The following is a 22,728-nucleotide window of genomic DNA, read 5'->3' on the forward strand; positions in this document are numbered from 1 at the left end:
CTCTTTGAACCTTTTCTAGCGCCACTATATCTTTCTTGAGATAAGGAGACCAGAATTGAACGCAGTACTCCAAATGAGGTCACACCATGGAGCGATACAGGGCATTATAACATTCTTAGTCTTATTAACCTTCCCTTTTTTAATAATTCCCAGCATCCTGTTTGGTTTTTTGGTCGCCACCTACAAGACTTTTAGAAAAGAAATAAAGACCATACTCTTCAAGAAAACTCTGAAAAAAGAAATAATACTGCAAGTCTCAAACTCCACCTCTCACTAAAGCCAACTTCCCCAAACAAATAACCTTACCCATTTCTCACTCTTTTTGAAAATGACCAATTTTTTTTTTTTTTGTAAGTTCTTGTTGTAATACATCTTGGATAATTTTTTTGTAATCCGCCTTGAACTGCAAGGTAATGGCGGAATAGAAATCCCTAATGTAATGTAATATAATGTAATATTGGGCAGAAGGTTTCATCATATTGTCTACAATGATACCCAGATCCTTTCTTTGAGCATTAACACCCAAGGTGAACCCTAGCATCCAGTAACTGTGATACAGGTTATTCTTTCCAATGTGCATCACTTTGCATTTGTCCACATTAAATTTCATCTGCCACTTGGACGCCCAGTATTCCAATTTCCTAAAGTCCGCCAGCAATTTTTCACAATCCGCATGCGTTTTAACAACTTTGAACAGTTTAATGTCATCTGCAAATTTAATCATCGCACTCGTTCCAATTTCCAGATCATTTATAAATAAGTTAAATAGTACCAGTCCCAGTACAGACCCCTGTGGCACTCCACTATTTACTCTCCTCCATTGAGAAAAATGACCATTTAACGCTACCCTCTGTTTTCTATCCGATAACCAATTCCTAATCCACAACTGAACTTTGCCACTTATCCCATGACTCTTTAATTTTCTCAGTGAGGAACTTTTATCAAAAGCTTTCTGAAAATCTAGATACACAATATCAACCAGCTCACCAGGTTTGCTGTTTTTGGGTTGTTTTTTTTTTTTTTTGCAAGGGTGGGGGGCTGTTGGACCCATGATAGGGAGGGGGTCTGCTGGAATCATGAGGGGGGGATGGTGCTGCTGCACCCACAAAGGGGGAAGGGAGTTGCTTGGGCTGCTGAACGTGGACCTGCTGGAGCTGAAGGGAAGGGAGACAGTTGCTGGATCTAGTCTGGGGATTGGGGGGGAAGGGAAAGAGGAACCCATGTGGTGGGTGAAGTGGAGCTGGAGGGAAGGGAGAAGTGCCAGACCTCCACTTGGGTGCTGAAGGGAGGAGATAGAGGTGTTGGACCCATGGGAAAGGGACTACCGGGAAGGGAGAGAGGTGTAGGACTTGCAGGAACGAAGAGAGAGAGAGGGAAAGAGAAAAGCTGAACTAAGGGGATGAAGGAAGAATGAGTAAAATATTGAACATAGCAGAGAGAGGATGAATGAGAGAGTATGAGAGGAGTAAGGTGTAAGGGAGTAAGAGAGAGGAGAAGCTGGACACAGGGAGATATACAAAAAGAAGGGAGATGGTGGGCATGGATAGGAGCTGGGACAAAAAGGGGAATGCATATGTATGGGGGTGGTATATGGACATAGAGGTAATGCTAGACATGGAGGGTATATGGACACAGAAAGAAGATGGCTAGACATGGGGGAGAATAAGAACATAAAAGGAAAATGCTGGGCAGGCGGGGCATATGGATATAGAGTAATTATTCTGTACACAGGAGGGAGGGGAATCATAGAATGGTGAGATGATGAAGGCAGGGAGACGGGCACAGGGGGAATACTAGAAAGGGAAGTATAGGAGACAGAGACGGGAGATGCTTGCTGAACATGGGGACAAAACATACACAGAGATGGAAGATGAGTGGTGAGAATGGAGAAAGAAGGCATGTCAAATAGTCAAGGAGACCCTGGCAAATGAGTTAAGAGTAGACAGACAGAAACAGACAGCCAGAGCCTGAGACCAATGTGATGTGAAGAATAAAATGACCAGACAACAAAAGGTAGAAAAAGAAATTTCTGTTTTGTGATTAGAATATATCAGATTTGAAATATTTATCTTGCTGGAGCTGGTGTTAGACATAATTGGGGACAGGTTGTGCTTCTTATTTTCCAGCTGGCTTAGGACTCTTTCTGATCAGGGGGTAGTTCCCCTAGTTGCACTCCCCTAACACTATTCCTGCCATGTGTGACTGAAGTATTCTGATAGCTTGATTTTTCTATGTAGCATTCTGTAGTAATTTGACTTCAGTTTTCTCAATAGTGGGAGGGGATGAGAGGGGAGACAGAGGTTATGTTGATTCTTGCTCTGTATTATTTGTGATTTATAAAATGACAATTGTACAGAATATTGTTTCTTTTTATACTTTAATAAAATAAATTCAGTATAAAACTATTCGAAGTTTGTGCGGATAAGATCAGATGGTTTGCGGGGACGGGGACAAATTTTTTCCCCATGTCATTCTCTGGAATAGGACACATGATCCTAGCAGCTTGGGAGTCCCACATGTGAGAATATTATGCCTGTTTGTCATTGGAGAAAGCAAAGATACTTACTTGTAGCAGGTGTTCAAGGACAGCAGGCATATAGTCTCACAACCTGCCCACCTCCCCTATTTGGCTTCTTAGCTTTCTTACTGAACTGCAGGTCCCAGGAGCTGATGTCAGGTGGGAAGGCATTGTGCAAGACTTGCTTGACCCCATTTGATCGTGATTGGCATGTGTTTGTTATCTTTTATGCAGTTTGCTTTATACCTTAACCACCATGGACCCCTGAGGAAGGCGTGTTATCCGAAACACAGACCGTGTCGGGTCCCTTGGTTGGCTATAAGGTTGTATATGTTACTGCATTTATTAATAAACAACGCCTGCATCTTGTACTTTATCTGCAGTCTGTTCGTTGTTTTCAGGTGGAAAGGCACCAGCATTCACGCAGTATAAGGGCACTGTCTAAAGATTTACAGGGACCGTGCACTTGGCAGTGTCTGTACTGGGTTCCATGGATGACATCACCCACATGTGAGAATACAGTGGAACCTTGGTTTACGAGCATAATTTGTTCCAGAAGCATGCTCGTAAACCAAATTGCTCGTATATCAAAGCGAGTTTCCCCATAGGAAGTAAGGGAAACTCATCCCCCCCCCCCCCCCCCGCGATCCGGCATCTCCCACCCACCCAAACACAATCCCTTAGCCCGATCTGGCACCAGCACCAATGCATAGGACATGCCGGTGCCCAAAGATCCTCCCTCTTTCCTGGGCTGGGCCTTGAGCATCGTCGGGCACCAGCACATCCTGTGCGTTGGTGCTGGTGCCAGATCAAGGTAAGGGATTGTGTTTGGGCGCGTGAGCGGGTGATGCCGGATTGCGGGGGTGGGGGGAGGAAGGGCGACGCAAGCGGGGGGAGATGCCGGATTGCAGAGGGGGCTCGCAAATCGAGTCAACGCTCATTTTGCGAGGCACGATTTGCAGGAATGTTTTGCTCGTCTTGCAAAACACTCGCAAACCACGTTACTCGCAAACTGAGGTTTGACTGTATATGCCTGCTGTCCTCAGAAAACACTTGCTACAGGTAAGTGTCTTTGCTTTGGGAGTCATTCAGACAAGCATCTGACATTTGTACATTATGTGCCACTAAGTGTAAGAATTCCATTTTTCAGTTGGAATACTAATATATTTTGGAGAATGGCACAGGGACAAATATGTAGTCATTTGTTCCCGTCCCTGCAGGAACTCAGTTTCCCTGTCCCGTCCCCATGCTATCCCTGCCCCTTTCCTGTAGGCTCTGCCTTAACTGCACAAGCCTCAAACACCTATGATTTTGTCCCTGTGTCATTCTCTTATATATTTTCCCTTCCCTTGTAGATATACATTTTGTGGAATCACAGTTTACTAAAAAAGAAACAGCAGCTGTCTCTGAAGGAACATGTGCAGTCACTAAGCAGGAGGAACAATTTGCACCCCTTCAGACTTCAGACACCTCACAACTTAGTGCGACATCTACAGATGGTGATGAGACATCTGCAGATGATGATGAGACATCTGCAGATGGTGATGAGACATCTGCAGATGGTGATGAAGCTCTGTCTTATGATCAGGCAACTGGGACCAGCTCCAGAATACACTGTAAAGGGAAAAAATTACAAGCTGAACAAAATTTAGAGAACACAAGACTGAAACAGTCACTTGAAAGCTCTATCAGCACAGTATCTTCCTCAAGCGTGTTGTTAATCAAGTAAGATTATTATTTTATTTATTTTTTTAATTTTAGCTGCTTTCGTTGATTCTATTCTCAAGCAGCAAGTCATTACCACGCATTTGGATGTGGGTCTTCAGATCTCCCATTGAGATGTTAGTTGTCTCATTACAGTTTTCTGAACTGTGCAGTCATTTTTTGTTTTGGACAGCCCTGCTATAGAACTTGTTTCTCTTAGCACTTAGGATATGTGCTAGAAACATTGTTAGAGTCCCACCTAATACGCGTGAAGGATTCCAGGGGAGAGTGAAAGCAAGTAAACTGCAGCATTGGTTCTTATTACTGAATGATGTGTAGTAAGATTTATAGTCCACTAATCAGTTACTTAAACAAATACGTGCCTGTTAGTTTCTAGGGAAGACCATAATATCTCATCCAGGTTCAGCTTTCTTTGCCTACTTACACGACCAGACCCAGGCTAATGAGAAATACTTTTATTATGAAAATAGAAAAATATAATTCACAAGCCAGCAGCAATAACTAATTATTGTTCACAAAATATCCGATTACATATATGAAACTCAGTACATAATTATTACAACACACTTGCTAGATAAATAAGTAAAACTAATTCTTACACACACTAAACAATTCCTTATAATAACAATTCCTGATTAGCAGCAATCTATTACAGTTATCACCAAGAGTAGCTTTACAAGCCTTATCCTATAACAATAGGATACTTTATCTAACTCCAGCTGATAAGATAATAAGTTCCTTATCTCGCCATTCAATTAGGCCTTAGCACAAAATCAGGTGAAATGGAAGACGTCTCTCCTCAGCTTAGCAGATATAGAAATCCTTCTGTTATAGGAACAAGAGTTCATCAGCCACTGGTGCAGCTATAATTTAAGTTGGCAGCAAAGGTTTCCTTGATGTGATGGAATCTAGATCTGTTTAAGGTCCGATTCACTCTCTCTCTCAGGCAGAGTCACACGAGGTAACTATTCAGGTCTTAATTATTATAAAAGAGGTGCGTGGAGAACACTTGTGATGAGATGTGAGTTCACTTACATCCCAGCACAGACTAAATTATAATTAGCACATTTCCCTTGGATTTTGTCAGATGACCTCTTCAGACCAATCCAGAAACATAACTTAGATGAATAGCCTTTCTTTATAAAGTCTCGTACATCTGGGAGACAGAGGCGCCTTCGATAGATAAGCACAGCATAGGAGTATGCCTCCCCCAAGATTCACATGGGCATAGCTAGATGTCCTTGACTAGAATACAGTTCTGGTACATACCCAGAAGGCATCAAGCAGAAACAGCAAAGATGTTTTCTTCTTTCTCTTCTTGCTAGGTTCAGGCTGGAATGATTTCTTGCAAATAATGGTTCAGGCTTGATGATGTCAGAGAGGCCTAACCTTCAGGTGCAAATAAGGAAACACCCCTACAGATGCAGGGAGGACAGCTGTCATTGCTTCTTCCAGGTGTAAGGCCCTTTTTCTACTCAGCTGCCAGGAAGGAGGCACATAAAATATTTATTTAGAGTAGGGCCATGAGCTGGGACCAGCGCTAAACTGACAGGCCGTCGCAAGAACTCTTAACACTATCTCTCACTCCTCCAGTAAATCCAGGCCACACCAGTAGCTGCAAACTCAACTCCAACTTTATTTCTTCAAATTCCATTGCCTACTATTTAAAGCTATAAACGGAGACAGCCCAACCTACTGGAACAACCGACTAACTGAATCTACCTCAACCAGACATAGGAGAACCCACACACTATTCACACACCCACCTACCAAAAATATCAAACGAAGAAAAATGTACGACAGCCTACTAGCCACCAGAGAAGCAAAGCTGGACAGACAACTCACAAATCTATCCTCGACCACAGACTACAAAACCTTCAAAAAAGAAACAAAAACCCTACTCTTCAAAAAATATATTAAACCTCTATAACAGAACCAGACCCACCCCACACTCCATCCACTACTCTATCTACATAGCAAATCAAAAAATATTAAAACCACTTATTAAACATTTACTAGTATCATGACAATTCTCATGTAATCTACTGAATGTATTTTGTAGCATCATGACAATTCTTGTGTAATCTGCCTTGAACCGTAAGGTAACGGCGGAATAGAAATCACTAATGTAATGTAATTTCTTCTTTTCCAACGGGAACAGAGGCACTCTCTTTAACAATGTGGTTTCTTGTACAATCCCACTCTATTCCTGGACAAGTGAGTTATTCTCCTATGGTCGCTAGACAGCTTGTAGGAAGCCTCAATTATACAGTGCTTTGAGCCCCTCCCCTCTTACCAAGAATCTTTTCCCCCCACCCCCCTCCCAGGAATCCAGTTTCTTTCCTACAAGCTATACTGTAGGAGCTTGTCTTTTCTGCTTGTGTTTTTTGGTTTTTTTTAAACTCTGTCTTTTTGTTTGTGAATTCCGCCCTTGTGCTGCAGAGGATCCCCATGGGGACAGCTCTGGCTGCGGGAAATCACAGGCTTTGTGTAAAGTTTGTTTCCAGGGTGTTAGCTGCCTGTCAGTGCACTCTCTGGACAGCCTGCACCTCGGTTCAGGGCTCAGGGACCATTATCTTGGGAGCTTGCTCACCCCAGGTTCATCTGCAAGTGGGTTTGAGCACAAGCTGCGTGGGTCCGTGGAGGTGTTACCGGGATTGGGGTTGACTGCATTCCTCCACCAAGTCATGTGCGTGGTAGCGAACATCCCTAGCCGTTGGTATTGGGCCAGGAGGGCAGTCAGAAAACCAACAGTCCAGCTTGCTTGCTTGTTGTGGCAGGATATCTCCTTGTGAGCTGTTTCAGATTCCATTGCTGAAAAGTGACTGGTGTCAAAGTGGTGTTTTGTGAGTGTAGAGGTGTTGGAGGATATCTAAAAGTGACCGAATCATAACTGTGATAGAAAGTGTCTGAAAGTGACCAAATCATAATTGTGAGTTCCACATTTAAGAATAGTGAACTTGCATTTAATAGTGTGAGAATGGTGTTTGAAGTGGTGTGAGTGAATGTGAAAAGAAGCCCTTCCAGTGGATTACATAATAGATTACGAGGTGCCTAGAGAATGACACGGTGGCTGTTACCCACGGTAAGCCACGGGTGACTGCGGGTAACCCGCCAAAACAGTGTTCACCGCGGCTACAGGAACAAGGCCATTCACCGCCCCGTGGAGCGGTAATGGAGGAAACGCACGCAGTCACCGATTTCCCTCCCTCCCTCCTTATGGATCGCTGCTGCCCGATCGCCGCTGCCTGAGCATCTCCCTCCCTGCCCCATACCTTCACAGCAGGCAATTTCTCTAAATTTGCTTCCTACGAGCAGCTGGAGCGTTGAAATCGCATGTGGCTGCCATAAAGGTCATCTCTGACGCAACCGGAAGTTACATCAGAGACGACCTTTCCTGCAGCCACACGTGATTTCAACACTCCTGCTGCTCATGGGAAGCAAATTTAGAAATTGCCTGCTGGGAAGGTGGGGTGCAGAGGAACAGACGTTGAAGGGAGCTGGGGAAGGGTTGGGTGGAGAGGAACAGATGCTGAAGGGAACTGGGGAAGGTGGGGTGGGGAGGAACAGACGCTGAAGGAACTGGGGACTGGTGAGTCTGACCTCGGTACTGGGAAAGATGGTAGAGGCGCTGATAAAGGACCGCATCATTGATCACCTTGACGGACATGGTCTGATGAGGACCAGCCAGCATGGTTTCAGCAAAGGCAGATCTTGTGTGACAAACTTGCTGCACTTCTTCGAGGGAGTAAACAGGCAGATAGACAAGGGCGACCTGGTTGACATTGTATATCTGGATTTTCAGAAGGCGTTCGACAAGGTTCCACATGAACGACTACTTTGGAAAATTGCGAGCCATGGAATTGAGGGTGAAATACTCACGTGGATTAAAAACTAGCTAGAGCATAGGAAACAGAGAGTGGGGGTAAATGGACAATACTCGGACTGGAAGAACGTCACCAGTGGGGTGCCGCAGGGCTCGGTGCTTGGACCCGTGCTTCTCAACATTTTTATAAATGATCTAGACATTGGTATGGTAAGTGAGGAGATTAAATTTGCAGACGATACGAAGTTATTCAAAATAGTGAAGACAAAGGGGGAATGCCGGGCTGAAGACCGCGGCGGTCTCTTCCTTTGTGGCCAGAGCATGTTATTCTAAGTTCTGTCATGATCCTGACAGGTTGCAGGACATTGCAGCCATAGCACCCTTTCTGTAGCAAGACTCCAGGTTCCGGCAGATACTCGATATACCTCATCGTGCCAAAGAGAGGCTCTAATGACTGAAGGCTGATCCTGGACCTCAAAGCAGCGCTGAGTGTGCCTAGTTTCCAGATAGAGACTGTACGTTCGGTGATTGACTTGGTGGCTCCGGGGAAATTCTTGGCTTCCCTGGATCTGATGTAGGCATATCTCCATATTCCCATCTTTCCAGAATGCAGGAAGTACCTGAGATTCCACGTTCTGCAGAAGCACTATCAGTTTGCGGCGCTGCCCTTTGGTTGGCAACGGCACCCAGAACCTTCACCAAAGTGATGGTGGTGGTGGCAACTCATTTTCGCACCTTAGGAGTTCTAGTCCACCTGTATCTAGACAATGGGCTGATCAGGGCCCTTTCGGAATCCGAGGGTGTCGGGTAGTTTGCCAAGTTGTTCAGCTGCTTCAAAACCTGGGCTGGACTTGGAAGGACTTGGAATACCTGGGGGTTTGCTTCCACACCAGTCAGAACAAGGTGTTCCTGCATGCATCGTGCCAGGAGAAGCTTCACCAGCTGGTCAGGAGCTTCATGGACAACTCCAGTCATGATGGCCTGACAGTATCTCCAGGTCCTGGGGACCATGGTGGTGACGATCAATGTTGTTCCTTGGGCCAGAGCACATTTGCACTCGCTGCAGGATGCTTTGATTTCATGATGACATTCGCAAAGAGATCCTTTGTATGCCCAACTATCCTGGACAGCTGTGGCTCAGAGCAGTCTAGCCTGGTGGCTGCGTCCTCTTTCTCTGTCCAAGGGTCTCCTCCTCCGGATTACTGAGTGGGTGATCCTGATGACAGATGCCAATCTCAGAGGCTGGGGTTCTGTTTGCATGGTCATTCCAGTTCAAAGCTGATTGGAAAGGGGGCACATAAATCCCTCTCTGAGCGGAAGTGATTGATCAATCGCCTGGAGCTTCAGGTGATCAGACTGGCACTCCCCCACTTCGAGGGTCATCTCCAGCATCGAGCCATCCACATCTTCTCAGACAATGCTACATCAATTGCCAGGGAGCACCAGCTTCTCTTCTGGTAGTTGGAGAGACACCTTGTGGCACTTTCAAGTGCGCACATGGCTGGAGTGAACAAACTCCAGGCAGATTATCTCAGCCGTCAGACTCTGGACCCTGGGGAGTGGGCTCTGTCTCGAAGAGCGTTTGACTGCATAGTGGAACATTGGGGTCGCCCCACATTCAACCTCATGGCATCAGCAGCCAACAAGAAAGCTGATTGGTTCTTCAGCTGCCATTGTGAGGCCAGCATCGAAGGCCTGGATGTTCTGATTCAGTCCTGGCTGCTGGAGGGTCTTCTATATGTCTTCCCTCTGTGGCCCATGATAGGTCATCAGTTGAGAAGAATAGCAACCCACAGGGATAGGGTGATTCTCTTCGTGCCTGACTGGCTGGGGTACCTGTGGTATGCCAATCTAGTTTTGCTGCAGCTGAGTCAGGGACTCTGATTCCCTTGTCGACCGCTTTTGTTTTAGGGCCTAGCTATTGAGTGCGTAGCCTTAGTTCGCACAGGCTATTCCTCGGCCACGATTGCTACTCTTCTCTATAGCAAGAAATCATCCACGGTGGCAGCCTACACGAAAGCTTGGAGATGTTATCAAGCACGGTGCGTCCAGAAACACGAGGATCCATCTGTTCCGTCGCTGCCTTGGAAACTAGAGTTCCTTCAGGATGGCCTGGCAAAGAGTTTGGCTATGGCTTTTCTCAGAGTGCAGATTGCACACTGTTCCCTCCTTTCTTACAAAGGTGGTTTCGGCCTTCCACATTAACCAGGAGGTCCAGATTCCTACCTTTGCTTCCTCCAGATTGAGGGAACTGGACCTGGTTTTACAGTCCATGGATATGCACTGTACCTGGAGGTCACGAACGAATTTCATGTCTCCGACCATCTGTTTGTACTGGTTTGTCCTGCCCACAAGGGCAGGCTTTCTTCCAAATCCACCATTCATAGATGGATTCTTGTGGCTATTTCCTCTGCTTACATAGCGACTAGTAAGAAGCCCCCCCCCCCCCTCAATGTGGGCTCATTTTACCAGGGGCATCTCTTCCTCTTGGGCACAGTTGTCAGTGATCTCTTTGGAGGATATTTGCAGGGCTGCTACCTGGTCTTCTTTGCGTACTTTCACCAAGTTTTACAGGATCAATGTGGCAACCAAGCAGAATGCTGCTTTTGGCTCATCAGTCCCACCCTGACTCTAAGCGTGTGATGAACACAGAGGATCTAGAATCTGAAAATAATATTAAAAATTGAACTAAGGCCAGTACTGGGCAGACTTGGTGGAGGATGGGCTGGGGAGGGCTTCAATGGCTGGGGAGGCTGTAGATGGGCTGGAGTAGGTTTTAATGGAGATTTAGGCAGTAGGAACCCAAGCACAGTACCGGGTAGAGCTTTGGATTCTTGCCCAGAAATAGCTAAGACGAAAAAATTTAAAAAATTTAAATTGAATCAGGTTGGGCAGACTGGATGGACCATTCGGATCTTTATCTGCCATCATCTACTATGTTACTATGTTACATCCCACTTGTCCAGGAATAGAGAGGGATTATACAAGAACGAAAGATTAGGTTCTTACCTTTGCTAATCTTCTTTCTTGTAAATCCAGATTCTATTCCTAGAACCTGCCCTATGAGTTGCTGATTGTCTGCCTTTAAAAACACTGGTAAGCTGGATTTCTGCTTTACTGACCAGCCTTTCTAAGAGTTCCATCTGAATGTGTTTAGCACTTAGCCTTGGGGGTCCCTAGGTCCCAACGCCCCCTTCCGTCAGTGTAGGCTGTGTCTCCTTATAGCACTGTTTTTTTTTGTTCAGGTCTCAATTGTTTACGATTGTTCAGAATTTCATTTATGAGCATATTAGACTTATTGGTCGGGGATTATCTCTATACCCCTCTCTTTTGTCTTTGTCCTTTACAGGTGTTTCTGGCTGCTTTGTCACAAACTGGAGTCTTGAGGTAAGAGGGGAGGGGCTCAAAGCATTGTATAATTGAGGCTTCCTACAAGCTGTCTGGCGACCATAAGAGAATAACCCACTTATCCAGGAATAGAGCGTAGATTTACAAAAAAGATTAGCAAAGGTAAGAACCTAATCTTTTGTTCATAGCTCTTCCAATAATCAATCTCTTGGAAAAGATCCTCCATTTTGGATGGACCTTGATCTGATTTTGGAGATCTCCTAACAGACAGATCTTCCTCCCAAAACATGAGCTTAAGAGTCCTCTGATGATGCCACTGAATTTTGTATCCACCATTCAGAGAGATCCAAACACTTCTTGGGTCTCATATATTGCAAGCTTCCAGAAGTTGATGGAACTCAAAGGCTGGATTTCCAACTACCTTCTGGAAACACCCAGTCTGCAGATCCTCTACACTTCCGTTTACCTTTTTCTCCTTTCACTACCAGTGCAGACCATTGTTTTCTCATACCACCCACCTTTTCTGCAAGGCAGCCCTAAGCCTAGGGACTGCAACTTCACAAAATCCCCTTTGCACCATAGATGTTAATTTAAGCAGCAATGATAAAACTCACATTTTTCAAGGGAGATTCATACAACAAATCCTTCTATATCCTGGTACATAAACCTACCCCAGGCTACACAAGTTTTTTTATTTGGACTTCATATACCACTTTTAAAATGCAAGCATTTCTCCTTACAGTATTGCTTATCCTCGAGCAGATCTGAAGGACTGCACCAGCCTCCAAAGGTCTGGGGTCCAAGTGGCCCAAGAAGGTGTCACCTGTCTTCCGGTACTCCAATCATTCACATCAGTGGTCTTTGATAGGAGAGTCACTGCATCAGCACTAATTGAGTTGATTCCAATGTCGAGGAAGGTCAAGCAGATACTCAGAAGCATGGTATCAAATGGACATCAGAGAAACTCCTATCCATGCCATCAGTATGTTAGAAGAGATTTTCACCATAATCTAGGCCCCAGCAAAGAAGAGGAACTATCAGAGATGCCTTGGCCTGGTTTATAATGTTATTGAGGGAATAAGGAAGCCCTATGCCCAGGCTCTCATTTTCTTCATGCCCTCCCCTAATCACCTATTCTCTCCTTCTCTTGGTCTTTGACAGCAATGGAAAGGATTTAATATAGGGCCTTTGAATAGGTTTGAGCCCTGCAACTGCTTCCTGTAACCAAGCAGTTTCTGACAGGCCCTGTGCTAAGTTATTTTCATTACTGCTGTAGGCCAAACTTGAGAAGGCTGAAAGTATCCCTTCCTGCATGGTTTGACATGCCTGGAAACTTGAAATTGTGATGATCCTAAGATTGCTGTTGAGAAGCAAGTTGGTTGTGGGGGAAGAATGCATATGAACTTACTGTTTTGCACATTAACACTTCCTTTCTACACCCCAGGCTAAGCCACATACTGTCACCCACAGACGCTCTCTCTGTCTCTCCTTTCCTCCCCTCCTTGGAGGATCCCAGTGTCTTGTGCTTTGGGATGTCTCTTCTGACCCTACCTCTCCCCAATTCTCATCTGAGACATAGGTCCTATATCTGTTTAAGCCCCTCCCCTCCTGTTTTTCTCCACTTGCTTGTTAATAGAGAAGAAGAGGGGTAAAACTGGATCAGATACTACAAAAGACTGCCTAAGGAGGAAGGACTGACATAAGTAGTATAATGGGTACACCTCATGTCAAAATGATTGACAGCTGTCAGATAAGGATCGACCAATCAGCGGTCACTTCTGGGTTAAGCCACGCCCACGCCCCTGCCCACCCATTGCCCCGCCCCTCCCATGGCCCCGCCCCATAAATGCACTTTTTGATTACATCACCGGAAATGGGGGGGTGTTTGACCCCGGAAATACGCTTTCTGATGACATCACCGGAAATGGGAGTGCCTGCCCCTACTGGAAAGGCGCTTTTCTGATGACGTAGGTGGAAATAGAGTAAATGAAGCGACGGAAATGCGCTTTTCTGACCACGTAGGCGGAAATAGGGGAAACAGACTTAGTCAAAACCCTCCCGGAAATGATGTGGCCAGAAAAAGAAGCGTCTTTATTTTATTTATTTATCATTTTATTACATCCCATTTACAAAGATGTTAAAGGAAATACAAAAATTATAATCTTACTTAGTTAAAAAACTAAGAAACAAAAATAAACAATGAAAACAATCATCAAATACAGTCCACAATTAGAGGAGAAGAGAGAAAATTAAATAAAGCCCCTCTGGAAAGGGGAACATATACCCAAGAAAATCACAAGGAGCGTCTTTATTTTAACAGTTTTTAGTTAAAAGACAGGGTTTAAGAGCTCATGGATAGAGTAGATCACAAAACAAAAGACATTCACAAAATCTTTCCTGTTTTTAAAACAGATCAGGGGCAGAAACAATTGAGAAAAGGTTACATTTATTTATTTATTTTATTTTCTGCTTTTAACACAATTTCAGTAGGAATTCTGAGCTAATGGTTAATGGGCCAGCTCCCCTATTGTCATGGTAACAGCTGATAAGCCCCTTGCAGCCCCCCTCCCCTGATAAAGCCAAGGGGGGGGAGAGGTGGAGGTGTGTTTAAACATGTCTGAACTTATCCCGGCCCCCTACTGTTGTCTTAACAATCTGGAAAAAAAAACCCCAAAAGCAGCTGTCACCTAACAAGGCTCTGTTAAAAAGGCAGAGCTATGAAAGAATCTTTATTGAAGCAAATTTATTATGATCCATACGCGGCAGGAAGCTATGGAGGCATTAACCCTCTACTTTAAGCGGCTAACAAGAGTGATATAACAGTCCGGAGAAAAGATGTAGTGGATTGGGTCACCGGTCAAAACGCATACAATTTACACAGACCGGCTAGAATCCATTTTAAAAGAAATAAAACAATTGTGTCGGAAGTTGACAGACGGTGGCAAAGTGACTTAGTCGACATGTCAGCCTTTGCCCGTTATAAGAACGGTTACAAATACATCTTAACGGTAATAGAAATCCTGTCAAAATATGCATGGGTCGTGAGTTTAAAAACAAAAACCGGTCACGAAGTTACCAAAGCCTTTGAAACAATATTTAATTTAGGGCGTACACCTGAAAAACTTCAAACAGCCAAGGGTAAAGAATTTTTAAATAAGTCTCTGAAGAATTTATTAAAACAAAAAGGTGTTAGCCATTTTGTGACCCATAATGATGTTAAAGCAGCTGTAGTGGAAAGATTTAACAGGACTTTAAAATCCAAAATGTGGAGATATTTTACAGCCCATAATACCTTTACTTATCAAGACGTCCTACAGGCTATAGTGCACAGTGTCACAAACACTCCTCAGCGCAGAGCTATCTTGTGACAAACACTGGAATTCTGGTGTGTCCCCTTTAACCAGGGGTATCTTCAGGACTTTTTGGTTGGCACTAGGCGACTGCCTAGGCCTAGGAGAGAAAAGGTAAGTATAGGTTCCCAAAACACCACCACTCAGACCAAACATTCCAAAGCAAAATAAGGTGTTTATTCTGACCTCAGCGGTCCAAACAGTGTAACACAAAGCACAGACACTGTAGTATTTCATCCAAAATAAAGTCACTTGCACAAAGGAAAATACAAAAGCCAAAAATATCCCTATATGGGTTTGGTTTGTCAAGGATCTTATACCTTGTTTCAGTAATGCATTTTCAAAGATATTCCAACATGCTTTATATTTCTTCCCAAAGAAAAATCACAAGAACCCGAAAATAATGGGAGGTAAGGAAATCAATACAAAAAGCAAAAACCTCCCAAACCCCAAGGCTATAACTAGACAAGGGGGAGAGACAAGAGCGGGAGCGGCAGAGCTACACAACACAATCTACAAATAATGATTATATGTCCACGGGAGAGCCCTCAGTCACACAGCCACCCACTGGAAACTCCCAGTGGTGCAGGCTGTCACTTGGCTTACACCCAGAAGAGTGTTAACTGCTGGCAGTTTGTTTCCACGGAGAAGCTAAGTACTTCCTGTTGGTATTTTTTGCTTTGCTGGACATGGACGTTTGATATTTTGGCCCCCTGGACAAGGGATAGAGACAATTGTTGCGAATGGTAGAGTGTGTTTTTTTTATTTATTTATATCTTTTTTCACACTTAGCACTGTTGGGTGCACTTTATCACAAAAAACACGGAGTAGAGCCCGGGGATGTTTCACAGTTAACACTCTTCTGGGTGTAAGCCAAGTGACAGCCTGCACCACTGGGAGTTTCCAGTGGGTGGCTGTGTGACTGAGGGCTCTCCCGTGGACATATAATCATTATTTGTAGATTGTGTTGTGTAGCTCTGCCGCTCCCGCTCTTGTCTCTCCCCCTTGTCTAGTTATAGCTCTTGGGGTTTGGGAGGTTTTTGCTTTTTGTATTACATTTCTTCCCAGCACTATGTCAGAAGCATGAAACAGATACTTTCAGCAGTCAGGCAAAGTTCAGAACAAAACCTTGCTACAGGCAATATCAGATACCTTATCAGGCAGTAAGCCTCAGCACAGCCTTGCACAGCACAGCTTTGCAAAAACCCCAGCGTTTCTTAAGCTATCTCATGGCATGCAAAAACAGCTGTGAGAGATTAGCTAATTAGCTTCCAAGGAACGATAGCCACCGCAGGATTTCCACAATTCAAAAAATAACTCATTCATTCCACTCTCGGGCTCTCTAGCCCAAACTTTACTTTAAGTAAATCCAGTGGCAGCATTCAGCTAAGTATTGTACTTAAACCAAAAATAATATAGCCTAAAATACATAGAAATTCTTCAGGCTTTTTCTCACACAGAAAGAAAGCATGAGAGAGAGAAAAAAAAAACCATCAACTGTTTCACAGTTACTCACTCTCTCTTTCTCATTCAATGTCCATGGCTTCTGCCTGGCTCTCTATCACAGGACCAGCAGTTTGTACCTCCATGCTTTCCACACCATTAGGAAACTGGAAGCCTGAGGTGGGGAGGAACTCTTCCACCTCCTGCATAGGCCAATCTGGAACTTCTGGCTCTGCTGCCTGACTCCACGGCTCCTGTCCTGCCTTGGGCTGTGGGAGTGACTCACCCTGGTCACTCGCTCCTTCTCCTCCTCTCCCTGCTGCTTGCATCAGTCTGCTCTTAAGCAGTTCAGAGCCAATCCCCTTCAGCCTGTAGCGGGGGATGGGCTTTGGTTCCAAAGCAGCCTTTCTCTGCCTGGGTTTACTGGGTACAGCTAAATTCCTTGTAGCTTCTCTAGCTGCCCTTTAGCCTGACGGCTGCTGTTGACAGTCTGCCTGCCTCTGTCCCATACCACTATTACTCTGAATGTAGGGGCAAGAGGGGTCAGCCTCAAGTTGACCGCCAGAATCAACCTGGTCAGCTCTTCTGCACCGGATCTTACCAGGGGCAAAACTAGAGCTGGTGCTGGGTTTGTCACAACAGCTATAATTATAGTTTTCACAGAACGATACAGGCGAGGCCTGTAGATGTGACACCCTCAAACTCTTTGCAGATTTGGAAAACAGTCTACGGCAGTAACATCAAACGCGATCCCACCAAGGATCTCTTAATGAAAAGAGACCATGTAAGGCTATCAAAACTTAAAGGAAAATTTCAGAAAGGTTACGAGCAGACATGGACGGATGAGATATTTATAATAAAAGATGTTTTAAACAGGGGTCAGAGAACAATATACAAGATACAGGATTACGATAGCGAAGCTATACAAGGTTCTTTTTATCCTGAAGAATTACTAAAAGTCAAGCCTCTAGAGGACAGAATATACCATATCGAAAAGGTTCTAAAGGTAAAAGGAGGGGGTAAGAACAAAATTTGTCTCGTGAAATGGAAGGGGTGGCCTGATAAATTTAACAGTTGGGTGAAGGCCTCAGAGATTCAAGACATCTGATTTTGTCTTTTGAAGCAGCACAGAGAGAGAAAAAAACAAAATGAATGACGGTGGCTTTTATATCAAATTGCCTAGCAATGCTTCGGCAGCTATGTTTCCCCATAATACCAGCTCTAATTTCACCATACAAATAGCTAGGCCTTTGGACTTACAGGGTCCATGGGAAGCGGGGCTGGTGGAAATACAATACCCACATACTTGGGAAAATATTAAGGAAGACATAAAGTACGTTGTCACCTCTGGAGAAGGAAATGTACACTAATTTACAATCCAGAGAGAATATTATGCGACCATGGGGAGGTTATTGGAATCCATGAATCATGACATTAGAAGCGCCTATGAGTCTGAGAGACCGCCGAGAATCATATATGACCCCAATACGCGAAGAATTCATGTAAAATCAGAGGATAAGTCTGTTATTTCTGCAGGGGGTGATTTGGCAACCATTTGGAGGGGTAAAGGCTAACGTTAATACAAGGCATTCTCATTTCCCAGCAAAAAATATCGAGGCCGGCTTTAATACCCTCTGCATGTACACCGATATTGTCGAGCACCAGTTAGTAGGTGACCATTTTGTACAACTGTTGCGCTGTGTTCCAGCTCTAGGGTCAGCGGATAAGTTTATCACCCTCACGTACGATAAACCGCACTATGTACCTGTGAACAAGCAGCACATCGATACCATCACATTTGAAATAAAGACGGATCAGAACAGGAACGTCTCATTTCGTTACGGGAAGGTGATCCTTAAGCTTCTTAATAATATTGGGGAGATATTAAATATTCCTCTGTGATATTGCTTTACTTAATATCCAATAATCACAGCTCTTAAACTAATAAAAAGACTGTGCTGAATTAAACAATAAATTATACAAAAACAATTCTGTAATTATTTGTGAAATGCTCAGACCCTGCACCCCGTGATTTGGTGATAACTCCAAACTGAGGTTCATAGGGGGACCATCATAGCTTTCACTGTCCCCATTAACCTACCGCTCCAGAAAACTAGAATTCAATTCTGATTAGCATACACTCTAAAAAATATATATTGTTAAGTATGATCCTTCAATAACTTATCTGGAGCTGGAGGTTTAGTTGATTGTGGTGAACCTCAGACCAATTAAAATGACTACTCCATTCATTCACTTTCCTTGTTTTCTTTTTTCATAATAGACTGCTCAGTTATCCCGTCCCCCCCCCCCCCGACTCGAGTTTCAAGTCTTCATCAGGGAAGGACACTGTCAAATAAAACACAAATAACTAGTGTATTCACCGTGACTGTTATTAAAATAAATATAAAAAACCTTTTACTATTAGTGCAAAAGTCCCTATTAAAACTTATAACTAAACCTACCTACCTGCCACTATGCACAGCCCATATACTACGGGGCCCAAATACTATATTGATTTTAATAATAAATACCAAATCTCATACCTCTATATAGCTCTCCATATCGAATGGGCAACAGAAACAGGGCTAACTGAATGTAGACCTACTTTGCGTCTTATTAAAGATCTCTCACCGGAACTTCAGTAACTGACCCGGAAGAGAAAACTACGAAAAGAGGGGGTAAACCTATCTAAACTAATAACCATTCTATTTCATGGTTCAATCCCTGTGGATTCAAAGTATTCCAGTTGTAAATAAAATATTGTTCTTTCTGAATTAATAATTTAGAAAGGTCCCCTTCATAGTGTCTAATCTGTATTAATACTGTATATCTCAGTTCATCAACGGAGTGGGAATTCTCTATCCAATGGGCTGTCGGGGGGGGGGGGGGGGGGCGGAGATTCTGTTGTTCCATATGCCACTAAGATGTTCAGAAATCCTGATCTTAATTTTATGGGAAGTCTGTCCTATGTACATTTTCTGACAGGGAAATGCAGTACACCACTCCTGCCGAATCGCAATCTGTACCTGTTCTTAATTTGTATTGTTTACTTCTCGACAGGGGTATACTTATCTGGGAGGTTTGCCACATATAACGGCAAAGTCAACATTTGCCACAGGACTGGTGTGGATGACGACTCTCGGTGTTCTTACTGATAGTTCTGCGTTTTAATTTTGCCCCCAAATTGGGGGCTCTAGAAAACGTGAATTTTGGCTTAACAGCCAAAGCTGAATGAAGTTGAACTATTGGCCAGTATTTAAGTATAATGTGTTTAATGTCATTACTCTTACCGGTATGAGGCATAACACATACTATGTTCCCTTGATCCTTGTTATTACTAGTTTTCATAACCCATGGCCGATGACAACTTTTTTGGATCGTGGTTACCCCCGCAAAATCATAAGAAGAGCCTGGAAAAGGGCCATGGGTGGGGCGGGGCCATGGGCGGGGCTACCACCATTCATTCCTATGGGAGGGGTGGGGCAATGGGCAGGTGGGGCATGGTGTGGGCGGGGCTTAACCCGGAAGTGAATGCTGATTGGTCGATCTTTATCTCTGACAGCTGTCAATCATTTTGACATGAGGTGTACCCATTATACTACTGACATAGCAAACAGTTCCTATGTATGGGGATCAGTTGGCACATTCAATTTGGCACTAAAGACGACTGTCTATTTACCTATGTTTAAATCCAGACTTGGATGAAACTTTCATGTAGACAGACATACAGAATGAATACACCATAGAGTAAAGAGGTGCTAAGGACAGTCTGTTACGAGAAGTTGATAACTTTAACTTTGGCTGTTTGTTGAAGAGAAACTTACACATTTATTGTCTTGAAGAGATGCTCCAAAAGAAGTTGTCACTAGTTTTGCAACACTGAATTCAGTAGCCTGGTATTATCTGAAATGGACTCTCATTCAGGAAGCACTTCTCCTCTAATACCTTTTTGAATGCCATATAGCTTAGTAGATCTTCACTCCAAGTGAGAGCATGGTACTGATATTGGCAGTCCTAGAAGAGAGTACATTCTGGCTGCCACCTGATACCTCCTGTGCTGTCTTACTCAGAACTCTGTACCATAAGTGATAGAACACTGACAATCCATAAACACTAAGCACAGGGAGAGACGTGTACACAAACATTATAATCATTTGTGGGTCTGTAGCATTACACATCCATCATTCACATCAGCAGAAACATGGCATAGTATGTGAAGCAATGAAACACTTTTGCAAAGAGATATTCCTTTAGAACAGTCAAGAAGTAAAAGCACTAAATACTGAGAAAATTAAGGTGAATAAAGAGAACCTGAAAGAAAAGGGGAAAATATGCCACCAAAATACAAAACAAAAATGATCATGAATTGTGTTTTTTATTATAAATTAGCTTTTTTAAAAATATATTTTTAATGCTGTTTATATTAGAGTGGTTTTAAATTGTGGTTACATGACTTATAATTTTATTGCTTTACTAACAGTATCAAACTGCTGCTCACAGAAACCTCCATTTCAACTCTATACTCCAACCCCCAACAGATGATGCTTTTTAAATGAATAAATACTTCTTTTGAAGTCATAGCTGTGAGAACTTGTAGCTCTTGTATTCATTTAACTCCTTTGCTTCTTCTGTCTGCTATTTTCTAAGCAATGATCTTTTTACATCTTGTCCATTCTTTTCCTTTATATTGTGACCTTGTTGAAAATACATAGCACAAAAGTGAAGTGATTTTCTGTGTTAATTTGCTACTAATATTTTTTTTCTCTTTTTTTTTAGCAATCCTGGACGAAGATCTCGGGGATTTTTATCCTTAATTTGTAAGAACAGTAACTCTGACAATGAAAAAGACTCCAAGAGTAACAGTAGTAGAACTCAAAAACCTCATATACCTTCCCCAAAGCCTTGTCTGAATAGCTGTGCTTCATCCAGGAAGGATAGTATAAAAGTGCCATGTACCCTTCTACCCGAAAGTGTCCTGTCCACAGTAGAAGACTCCCATGTGTGTGAAGATACAAATGAGCCTTCTGCTAAAGTACGTTCCTATTGCACTGTCATGTTTACATAATAGAAAGCAAAGTAAACTGTTTCAGATACACAGCACCATCAGAAAGGCAAGTGTGTGCTGGAGCTTTTTATTCCACCTTTACAGGGTTGTAGAGAGTAGATTAGGTCTGGAATTTGAGGCTGCCTTTTTTTTTTCCAGCAGCCTGGTTTGCTTGTGTTACCCAACTTTCTAATTCAAGACCTACTTCTAGTGCAAAAGGCATATGAGTCTTGAATTAGTGGATTATTAACCTCTAGTTGCAATTTGTGAAGAAGGAATCATCTACATGGGGTTTTTTTTCCTCTATCTCAGCTTCACCTTCTACCTTACAGGAATGTGCTGTAGCTCCTCAGGTTTTTTTTCCTTCTACAAGCAAGTTGGAAGGTGTTTTTCTGATCTGCTCTGAATCTGGTTTATTATTTTGGGGGTTTTATCCAAATTTTGAGGCTTCTCGGTGTTCCAGAGGCCCCCAGCGTTACTTGGGCAGCTCTGCCTGGGAGAAGACACAAATTCCCTGGATCAGAAATCTATAGCTGTGAGAGCAATCCTTTTACAGGGCACCTCCTGGCCAGCCTGCTTTAATCATTTTGGTGGCTTGGAGATCACTCCCCTGGTAGCAGAACTCACTCCTGGTTGTTACCAGAGCTTGAGTGCAGGCTGTGTAGCCCTGTGGACTTGATCATGTGCTGGCTGCATTCCAAAGACATGTGGAGCTGTGGGTGTCATACTCTCTCAGGGTCGGACTGGCAGCCTGAAGAAACAAACATCTGGATTATTTTTGCATGCTTGTCTGAGGCAGTTCTTTTCTCCATATCGTAGCTACTGACTCAGCTGAAGCAGACAGTACCAAAAAAACTGCAACAGAACTGTGAGTAGTCTTATTGCTGTCTATGGGAGACATCAGTTGGGGATTTCTAATGGCAGTTTTGGGTTTCTGGGGCTTGTTATAGGGTCTCCTACCTCCAAAAACCCCTTTCCTGAATTTTTTTAAACTTTTATTCAGCTTTTCCGGGATGTTTTTTGGCACCAAAACACTGCCGCTGTGGCCATCTTAGATTTTCCAATATGATTTTAAAAGCCTCAATCTGCCTCAAAAACACCTCAATTTAGATAAAAAAATCAATTGAGATGTACTCCTCAGCTGTTTTATCCCTGAAATCACCTTGTTTTCTTTCACATCAGGGTTGCTAGGGCCATGACAAATTTGCATTCGCTGGCTTCTAATTTCTAATAGCTGTTTGTACAGCTTAAAGTGGATTCATTGGTAGCATAGTTTACCAAACGAACTTCTCTGCCTAGTGAAGATGGAGTGATTTTGAATGAAGCACAAGTCTGCAGGGTGGCTTTAGTCCTCCAAAGTCAGTGTGAGGCCTTGTCCTTGAGGCTATATATGATTGCAGCGGTTTCCTTTATTGCACACACCTTCCATATTATATTGCATCAGGCTCCATTATAGGAGGAGGATGATGCTTAC

The 22,728-nt window shown here is 43.5% G+C and overlaps 1 protein-coding gene across 3 annotated transcripts in view; it reads left to right on the forward strand.

The window, feature by feature from the left end:
• Nucleotides 1-22,728, forward strand: part of BDP1 (B double prime 1, subunit of RNA polymerase III transcription initiation factor IIIB) — a 324,783-nt gene that overhangs the window by 299,330 nt on the left and 2,725 nt on the right. For 2 of the 3 annotated variants that reach the window (XM_033928971.1, XM_033928981.1), the window contains exons 38-39: nt 3,874-4,243; nt 20,987-21,242. In XM_033928971.1, the coding sequence (XP_033784862.1) occupies nt 3,874-4,243; nt 20,987-21,242 (626 nt within the window). Of the gene's footprint in view, nt 1-3,873; nt 4,244-20,986; nt 22,123-22,728 lie in introns of all 3 variants that reach the window. The other variant, XR_004537715.1, reaches the window with a different exon arrangement.

Source organism: Geotrypetes seraphini, chromosome 1, assembly GCF_902459505.1.
Source record: "Geotrypetes seraphini chromosome 1, aGeoSer1.1, whole genome shotgun sequence".
NCBI classification, from domain to species: domain Eukaryota; kingdom Metazoa; phylum Chordata; class Amphibia; order Gymnophiona; family Dermophiidae; genus Geotrypetes; species Geotrypetes seraphini.